Genomic DNA, 10,325 nt, shown 5'->3' with positions numbered 1-10,325 from the left:
TGAAGACCTTAAGATGCGAAACATGCCTCAGCTCTGCATCCATCCTCACAAAGCATCAGTGGAACCTGTCATAGTGTGCATGGTACACTTGGGAAATGATTGCTTTCTAGCTTTGTTTGAGTCACTGAAGTCATTTCAAACACCAGGGATTGATTGTGATTTCTACAGCAGCTCAGTATTGATGTTGGAAAATATATACAGTCTAAAATCTACATCCAATAAGCTAGATTTAAAAGTGGAAATTGTGAATGAATGTATTGTGGCTTTAATTTGAATTGTGTAGACCCAGACCCACATTTTATTTTATTCAACTGATGCAATATTGTGAAAATTCACCAAAAAATGAAATTTCTGTCAGCATTTTACTCATCCTCATCCAAACCTGTATTAGTTTATGAGATATTGTAAAGAATGTTGGTAACCAGACAGTTGGCGTTAAGCCATTTCTTAACAACAGAAGAAAGAAACTCATACAGGCTTGAAACAACTTGAGGGTGAGTAAATGATGACAGAATTTTAATTTTTAAAATTAAGAATGGAGCCTCGTCGTTACTCTCGTTTACTCACTTTATTTTAATGCAAACAGCGCCCCCTCATGGCTACGATTGAAAATGCGATTAGCTTGAAATTTCAAACCAAAATATCAATAAATAAAAAAAATCTTCTGTTTAAAACCACAACCCTTTATTACTATATACATTTGTAAACCCAATTATTCACTACGTGAATAATACATCCATATTACTTTTTAAGCTGCAAAAGGACTTTTTTATTTTGAAAACGCGAAACACCGGCAGAGGAAAGGAAATTTGAACTTAGCTGATCCAAACTGAAACAGACAGCGAGTGAGTGAGACGATGAAATACTATCAGCCTCCGTCTAACAGCTGCCATCGCAATCCGGGTTGATTTTCACAGCTCTCCGGCCAACGAATTTACGAATGCTACTATGGAGAAGACTTAGCTCATGAATATTAATCAGGCATCGTGACTGGCCTTTCGCCAAGGAACGTGAACGCTAGCTAATTATTATTCATGAGTTTAGCCTTCTCCCATAGTAGGAGCTTTTACAGTCTACGAGTAGGAGTCATAAATTCATCTCCCGTCCAGTAGATTGCAGTATAACTCGCATGTATCTACATTTGCCGAAAAAACAGGACAGAAGAAAATACTGTTCACTGATACTTCTGCGTTAGATTAAAGCGTTAGATATGCTCTGCTCACAAGATGTGTCGTTTGATATCTGTCAAGAGAGGTATGATGACGCTGCATATTTTCAAAATGTAATTATTATAAAACATGTGATTGTGTGTTTCAGTCTTAGTTACACATGTGCCAGGGTGAAATAAATGTACCATATAGCTGCTTTCTAATATATTTTGTCTTCACTGGTTGCAGTGTTAGGTATAATAGGTTCTAACCATTTAAAAGCAATAATGTCCATGCATTTTCAGCATACTAATATTGTCTGCAGTACGTTTAAATGAATACATGATTTTCACAAATGCTGTTACATCAAATCAATGTAGGAATGACCTATAAATTAATAGACAAAACATTCCCCGTCTATCTGCGTAGTTTAAAAAGTTAATGATTATAGTATAGTCAAAGTAAGTTGTGCAATTAAGTGTACAAGATGCCTTGATATGACCTACTGCCTTATTACAGACTGAGTTTAATTTAAAGTTATGTATTTATTTATTAATATAATAATTTTATTTAATTATTTATTTATAATGATTTAAATAAATAAAAACATATTTTTAATTTTTATTTTTACTTTTCCCAGCAGAAGCTTAAAGATGAAGAATGAACCTTGAAAGTTTAACTTAACGTATTTGTTTCACCATTGACTGAACATCTTCGGGGGAATGGACTTTAACCGACCTCCAGGGTAATGGCACGGTTTAGGCGTAAATCATGTTGTGCACTTATCGCTTTAGCTTTGGTCGTGTTTCTTATAACAGTTATCTTAAAGTCTCTGAGCCCTGAGGATAACAATTTTGGCAGTCAGTTTACATTAAGACTTATTCCACCTCCAAGAGAAATGGAAAAAGATACCAAGGTTGTTGTATCCGCTAAACCTGCGCAGATGATACAGGCAGAGAAACCCGATAGCCTGAACAAAATGCAAGATTTCCCTGAACCAAATTACAATGTGCACGCTTTCTACTATGTATGGTATGGGAACCCTCAGTTTGATGGAAAGTTTGTTCACTGGGATCATCAACTCTTACCACACTGGGACCCCAAAGTGGCCTCGGGTTATCCCACAGGACAACACCAGCCTCCTAATGACATCGGGGCAAATTTCTACCCTGCACTGGGTCCGTACAGCTCCAGAGACCCATCAGTTTTAGAGGAACACATGCGACAGCTCCGAACAGCTGCTGTTGGTGAGAAGCCTCTTTGAAATGTATATTATGATTACTTATTACAGTTGCTCCATCCATCTACTGAATATGCTTTGCTTATTTCAGGTGTTCTAGCGGTTTCGTGGTATCCACGTAGTATGAACGACGACAATGGTGAAGAAATTGATAACTTGCTGCCTTTGATTCTGGATGCAGCTGACAAATATCAGTTGAAGGTGTTGTAGATACAGATGAAGGTTTGAAGTCTTGCTTTTCATAGTCTTGCTTTTGCTTTTGTGTCTAATGCATTTTTTTGTGTGTCCCTAACAGGTTGTGTTTCACATTGAACCATATAAAGGACGAGATGATGCTAATATGCGTGAAAATATTAAATATATTGTGGAGAGGTACGTTTGATGTCTTTTATACAGCTCTCACTATTAATTTACTTTTAAAAAAACATTTATAAAAAGAGCATTTTTAATTTCTTAACATTAGTTAAATGTATTGAATATCAGCTTACAATGAAAATACTTTAGTAACATTTATAAATCTAGATTAATATACATTTTTACATTTGGGTCAATGACAAATAAAGCTTCAAAAAATGTGTAATTCATTAAAACATATTATATCAAAATTGATGTAATGTATATATTTGAGTTCGGAACAATGTGTTTAAACAAGTTTTAAGTGTAAAATAACATTTCAAAGTGTTTAAATTCATTTTTTGACTTTTTTTGTCAGGTGGTAAAAAACATATTTGTAAATATATTCCTAAGTAATTTTATTAATGAAATCTTGGCAACAAAAAACAAAAAAAACAAAAACAGAGTGGTTACACTGCCTAACACATTATGATCTTGTGGCTGTGTATTTTATTTATTAATGAATTATTATTGCACTCTAGTGGCCAGGTATTTAGTATCTTTAGCATCCTATTTTACTTTTAAAGACAGACAAATTATCATACAAGGATATCAGTAAATGCATTCAGTACAAAAACTATTCACAATCTAGTTTTGAACCCTTTGTTCACTTTGACCTATAATGTGTTGGTTTAAATCAAGAATTTACATGGTTGTAACACCTGATATACTATACCAGTTCTTCACAGGGAATATGCTGAATACTGGATTTTTTTAAATTATTTTTTTTAAATCAGTTACATATAAAAAGTAAAATACAAATACAAGTGTTTCAATTAAAAGTCAATTTTTGAAGTAAATTGATCAAAAACTGAATAAATAATATGTGACATCACATTGAGAAAGTAAGAACTGGAATAGGCTACAGTGCAATAGATTGTTTTATATTGAAGTCAGTTGAGAATTTTAAATTAAACTATAAAAAATGCATTCATCAAAATGTTTAAAACATTAAATGTATAGCAACTTTAATGAAACACCTATAGTTGCAAGATGCTTATCTTGTAGCCGGATCATTTTTAATGCGTTCCCTGTGTCGTGCTGAGTTTTCGATCTACGACTTTTTTGGTGCAAGGGTGGGACAACCTGTCACTCATATAACATCACAGCAATAGCAAACCACAACTATCCAATGACCCAATCAATTCCCGATGGAGTCCCACTCTACAATTTTTCTTTTTCATTAAGCCGTTTCACTCGGATATCACAATAAGGAAGAAAAGGCCATCACAACTTCCGTTGCATGCTGACTTTAAAGTAGAACGATTGTTTTTGCTATTTTGTCCATAAGAAAAGCAATGATATTAATCTCTAATTCTGTAGTTAAATTTTAATAATATGTAGTTATTCTATCATTGATGAATGATCAATGTACAGATTTTTGTTTAATAACACTTATATATTGCATTTTACAGGTATGGAAACCATCCTGCTTTTTATAGATACAAAACAAGCGCTGGCAAATTTCTTCCACTGTATTATGTATATGACTCCTACTTACAAACTCCAGATGTTTGGGCAGAACTGCTTAAGCCGAATGGTATATCGACCATTAGGGACACACCGTATGATGGCATCTTCATTGCTCTTCTTGTGGAAGAAAAGCATAAGAAGGACATACAGACTGCTGGATTTGATGGACTCTACACGTATTTTGCAACCAATGGCTTTACGTATGGTTCCTCACATCACAACTGGAGATCCATCAAAACCTTCTGTGATTATAATGACTTGGTATTCATTCCAAGTATAGGGCCGGGTTATATCGACACCAGCATAAGGCCTTGGAACTCCCAGAATACAAGGAACCGCATTAATGGGAAGTATTATGAGAACGCTTTTAATGCGGCTGTGGAGGCAAGGCCACAGATCATCTCTATAACTTCTTTCAATGAATGGCATGAAGGAACGCAAATTGAAAAGGCCATCCCCAAGACATGGGGTAAAACTGTGTATCTTGACTACCTTCCTCATAAACCTACAGTCTATTTAGAGTTAACACAAAAATGGGCAAAAAAATTCAGCGAGGAGCAGAAGAAATGGCTGGAGTAAAAATAAGTTATTTACTTCATAGTTAATCCTGAAAAAGCAAGTATTGCCGTAAGAAGTAGTGCTTACTAAGGCCATGGTTTGTTTAATTTTGTTCTGTTTGAGTTGTACAGTGTGTTTTACTTGTATGCCTTTTACCACTCTATATGCCAACTTGACTGATTAAACTCATCAAATATTAATGACAAATTGGAATCAGAGATATTCTGCTTGGAGGCTGTAAATAACAGTCCTGCTTTATACTAGACGTTCTTAACCACTCTGTACTCAGCTTAAAATTGAAATGGATTACATTTATTTGGAAATATGCATTTTAAATGAGTTCTATGACCGTCTTTCTCAGAACAACCCAATAAGTGTGTGTACACCGTCAAATGCTTTAAATTTAACGTAAGTGCATTAAACACACCTAATATAAAGCGTGACCAAAATAATTACCTATGGTTGTCATGGCATTGCAATGAATTGATTAATTTATTATTATATAAATGAAAGTTATTAAATGAACAATAAATTTAAAATAAAATAAGTGTTGCTCATTTTCATACAGCATATGCATATATTTATCAGTAGTTTTAAGATTTTTCTGTGCATTCATATGGATTCAAACAGCAATGAGGAATATAAAATATATTTTCTGAATTGTTTCTCTTGAACAATTGCGGTCTCAATAGTGCCTAATTGGGCCACAATTTGTTTAGTTTGAGTTGTGCATTTGTTTACATCCTACACAAATCTAGGGGACTTGAGCAGACACATTTAAAGAGCTAGTCTGAGCCCTGCCACAGCATCACAAACAACCAGTTCACTTTTAAGTGTTTTATTTCAGCTTGTGACAAATGAAAGTTTACACACAACAACTTAATGGGAGGCAATGGCTTCAGGAGGGGGCAATGCCAACATAAATAAAAATGGTTCTGCTTTGGGAGTAAACCTTAACTAAACCTCTCAAAGAAAAACAAATCAACAACAGAAATGTACACTTACTCCCTATCTAGCCACAAACCAGGAGAAAACAGAGGGATGCAACAAAAATGGCACCCACTTCAAACAGCTTCCAAAACGAAAGAAAAAGAAACAATCAAGAGGGCAACTGCTTAAAAGGTGAAAGCATTAACAATATGCAAACAGTAAAGCAACAATACTTTTAGACTATAGAGTAATGCAAAAAAGTCATATGCAAACAGTCATACACAACCACAGGAGAGCACAATAGCTTCAACAAACTGGGCTGGGCAGAGCACAGATCATGCTCAAGAAAAGGTTTCTCTTTGACAGAGTTCTGCCTTGTTTTTATGTTGCTTCCCTCGTGGTTGGCAAGCAGGTGAAGCTGGGGGAGCAATCAGGCTACCTGGAGAGACAAAGGAAAGAATGGAAGAAAACATGATACCACAGTACACCATACAGTTAACACTGTCACAAGTTTGTATTGTTGTCAAAGAACTAAGTCAATAACTCACCTGCAACAATAACAACAATAAATAAATAAATAAAAAACGTCTCTGGATGTAACGACCCCTCCCATAAGTTACAAACATGACCCCTAAAAATGTTTGTAAAGTCACAAATTAGATTTCAACAACATGAGTTAACAACAAACTTAAACCACTTACTACTGTATACTCACTCTTAACACATTTTGGAGTACCCTTGGTATGCTGGCTGTCAAGGCTGTAGGCCAACTCATGCATGACCAAAGAGCAATGTATAGACAAATGAGCATAGTAGAACCACAACGACTCACAGCAGTGTTCTTGAAATGCACTTTGGACTCTTGGTCTTTACTTACGACCGATTTGTGCTTCAAAAGAACACGCACAGTAAACAACCCTGCTAAGATGTACAACAGTGGCAAAACACTGACATCCAGATCTTAATTTATATAAGATCCCAAAACCATCAAAAGACCGCTCAAACAGCTTTACCATTCTTGCACGTAAATGCTGGGCAGTGGATGAAACATTTTGATTTGGCTTACCCATTACAGACGGGTTAGACCTTTGAGTAGCGATTGAGAGCTTAGCCTACTAGCAATTTTCAGGGACTCTTCTTCCTGAACTGGGTCAGCAGATTCAGAAGGAACCAATTCAGGCTAAACAGAAAGAGTACACTCAATAGAATCTGTTGCAGGATTCAAATGAGTCAGCAAGGGTTACAACTTATTCTGTGCCTGTGCATGAGTTACTGAAGAAGTAGGACACGCAGAAGGAAAATGAGCAGTGACACCAGTCAAAAGACATGTTTCGTGTGTCTACAACAATTGGATGAAGAAAAACTTTACCACCAGCCAAGTTAGTCCCCAAGATAAGGCTTACCCCTTCCACTGGCAGCATAGTTCATACACCAAGAGGAACTGTACCCATTACCAGATCAGACTTTAGGTAGACCATATCCAGTGGCACATACACAACCTAGTTTGAGACCATGGACCAGCACATTAGTTCCAGAGTATGTTTCGGGTGAGAATAGCAAAACATCAGCTAAAATAAGTAATTGTGCTGCACCAGTGTCTCTCAGAATTGAAATTGACTAACTGAGAGAGTCAGCACTAAGGGAAACAGATCCGTTGAAGAGAAATGGTTCATATCCCAAACTCTTAGACTGTATGGATGAACATTCAGGGACAGAGACAACCTGAGGAAAAGCCATACTTTTAGACTTTGCAGCTAGTCTGGCTATCACCAGACCAAGCTCAATCTTTTAAGACTGAACATTAGTCTGGGGAGTCTGTATTTTCTACTGCACAAGATCCGTGATCAAAAGGCATAGTTCAAATGACTCAAATGAGGTTAAAAGGAATTGGATTGACGGTCGTGCGAGAGCCAATAGCATGCCAGGTGGATAAGCCAGTTTGTGATTGGTCCCCGTAGATTTGTAACGGAAGCAGGATAGAAAAATGTACAGGTTTCCAGCCTGAGCTGCAGGGCGAAATCAAATCACTGGCAGATCGCGCTGGGTTTACCCAGTCTACTTTGCAGCCAGAATTTATTTGTTTCCACACTTTACAGTCTGAAATTAGGTGACCTGAATCCAAGCAGTATAGAAACAAACTCTGGCAACTGACTTACAACCCCTATCTGTTCTTTCCAAAGGAGCAAACTTCCCTTTCAGACTTCCTATGCCTGCAGACTGATGTTTAGACTCACATGAAGATGGGAAAACTGTTTGTGGGTAAGCACAAACTCATCTGCCATCACTGCAGCTTCAGAGAGTACGTTTACCTTTTGCTCATTCAAATGAACAGCTACTGTATGTTCTCAGGTGTACATTTTAATACTCTTCTAGTAAGATGAGCTCTTGCAACTGCTCGAGGCTTGTGACCCTACTAGAGAGACACCACTTCTCAAAAAGTGTTTTCTCCTCTTGAGCAAACTCTACATATGTTTGATTGGCTGCTTTCATTAAAGCATTCGAAAGCATTGGCGATAAGCTTCAGGTAATGACTCGTAAGCTCTCAACACTACGGCTTTGAAGATCTCATTATCAAGAGACTGTTCAGTTGGAAGTGCAGAACACACCTCTTGCGCTATCAACAAACACACCATCAAAATGACATTGTAGGAGCAGCGCCTACATGTCCTTCGGCCACCCTAATTTAGCAGCGATGCGTTCAAAGTATGAGTCTGCCTCAGCCTCTCTACAGGGCAGAACTAGTTTTATATACTTTGTAACAAAGATAGGCTGGTTATCACTTACGGTATCACTTAAGTTAACAGTGCTAGATTGTGACTGTGCATCACCAAACATAGGTAAAGAGGGAGCTCTAGAACATGGCAGCGGGACAGGCTTTCTGTGCAAAGACTCAGCTTCCAACTCAAGCATTTTCAGCTTAATGTCTCTCGGAACCTCCACTTCAATGGTACAGAGTTGTACTATTTTAATCTTGTGCTATTTTCTTTTTAACTCCAAATCAAGCTCTTTGATCGCCATCATTGGATCTAGACAGGATATAGTAGGAAGGGGAAAATCTGAAGCAGAGGCTTCACCTGCAGTTACTTCCTCCTCTGACATCATACAGCTCCTCTTTGATCACCTGCTTGATAGCATCTCTAGTCACTAGTAACATTCTTCACCGATTAAAAACTTCTGTAGATGGAGCAAGCGTAAACGCTAACAAATCAAATTATCTTACCTACCACACACTCCCCCCCCCCAAAAAAACTTATAATAGTACAAAAAGTCTCGATGACATATCAATAATGTGCTACAATGAGCTCTACTTTATAAATGAGCGTTTTACAAGAGACAAAATCACCAATTCATTTAAATGTCATAATAGGCTAGTTGCACGTGGCCGCCATGTTGGATTTATGATCACCGAGAGTGGCCTATCACAGGGCAAACGTGTGAATGTTCACGGGGTATTTTATGCAAACAACTCTAATCGTAGTTGTAACTCTATATTTACAGTAGGCATAATTGTCATAGCGTGCGTATGCAGGATGAGTCCAAGACAATCTTCTGTTCGTGAACAGTTGTATTTCATTCATTAATCTGACTATGCATCCGTGCATTTAATTGCCATTGGCTTGTGTGATAGTAATATAGATCTTAGTAGTATTTTAAGTGATAATTGATTTTATAACTATAAGAAATCATTTTCGGCTTTCTCCGGCTCCCTGGCTGCACCAGGCATAAAGCAAAACCGGAGGTGTCTATCCGCACATTTGCTGATCGGAAATCCAACATGGCGGCCATGTGCAACCAAGGTTATTATAGTTTTGCATTTTTAAATTAGTTTTTATTTTAATATCATTTTCAAATTTCCTATAAATTTCAGTTTAGTGTTAGTTAGTTTCATTAATGGTTTTGTCAGTTTTAGTTTAGTTTTTATTTTGTGAACACATTTCTATTTAGTTTTTATATATTTAGTTTCAGTTCAAGTTTTAGTAATTATAGTTTAGCAGAGTTAACAGAACACTTCATTTAATTTCAGCACAGTTTAATGTTTGCAGTTTACATTTAACTCTTGTGAAAACCTCTTAATAATAAAAATAAAATAATTGTTTGAGGATGAACAAAGAACCAAACAAATGCAACTAAAAAGTAAAAATTATATAATAAAATAAAAATGAAATCTTGTTAAACGTGGTGTATAAGAAAAAGAAAAAGATATGCGTATGATTATTCTGATTATTCTTTAAGGTTATTTCTATGATTAATCCTTTCAAACATTATTCTTATATTGATCCATTTATGCTTTTTGTCTATTGCATTGTTTAAAATCATATACATATTCAAATGTTCTCTTCAGACCAGACATTTAGTATGTATACTTCTACTGGTTCACACAGAGAGCGGTTTTGCTTTGAAAAAGCAAACACAGTGGGGAAAAAGCACAAGGTCTCGATACGCGTCCTTTAAAGGTTGAACTTATTTTAACTAGAGTGTCGCGTTCCCAGATATCACATGTACATCACGGAGACGTCTATTTGATGTGCGTGTTTACATCTGGAAGACATATTTTTAGAGTGTCTGTTCATCTGCAATACATC

At 36.4% G+C, this 10,325-nt stretch overlaps 1 protein-coding gene across 2 annotated transcripts; it reads left to right on the top strand.

The window, feature by feature from the left end:
* The first annotated feature begins 1,135 nt into the window (after window positions 1-1,135).
* On the top strand, window positions 1,136-5,019 carry manea (mannosidase, endo-alpha). 2 transcript variants are annotated; one of them, XM_084097673.1, is made up of 5 exons: window positions 1,136-1,254; window positions 1,792-2,395; window positions 2,480-2,589; window positions 2,684-2,760; window positions 4,197-5,019. In XM_084097673.1, exons 2-5 carry the CDS (start codon window positions 1,897-1,899, stop codon window positions 4,831-4,833), a joined length of 1,323 nt encoding a protein of 440 aa, XP_083953799.1. In that variant the 5' UTR covers window positions 1,136-1,254; window positions 1,792-1,896; the 3' UTR covers window positions 4,834-5,019. The 2 variants fall into 2 exon arrangements, with proteins under 2 accessions (XP_083953799.1, XP_083953800.1); XM_084097674.1 differs by having other exon boundaries at window positions 1,144-1,254; window positions 1,789-2,395.
* The last annotated feature ends 5,306 nt before the right edge of the window (window positions 5,020-10,325 follow it).

The sequence above is a fragment of the Abramis brama genome, assembly GCF_963993115.1.
Source record: "Abramis brama genome assembly, chromosome: 21".
NCBI classification, from domain to species: Eukaryota; Metazoa; Chordata; class Actinopteri; order Cypriniformes; family Leuciscidae; genus Abramis; species Abramis brama.
This window is presented reverse-complemented; position numbering and strand designations above follow the sequence as displayed.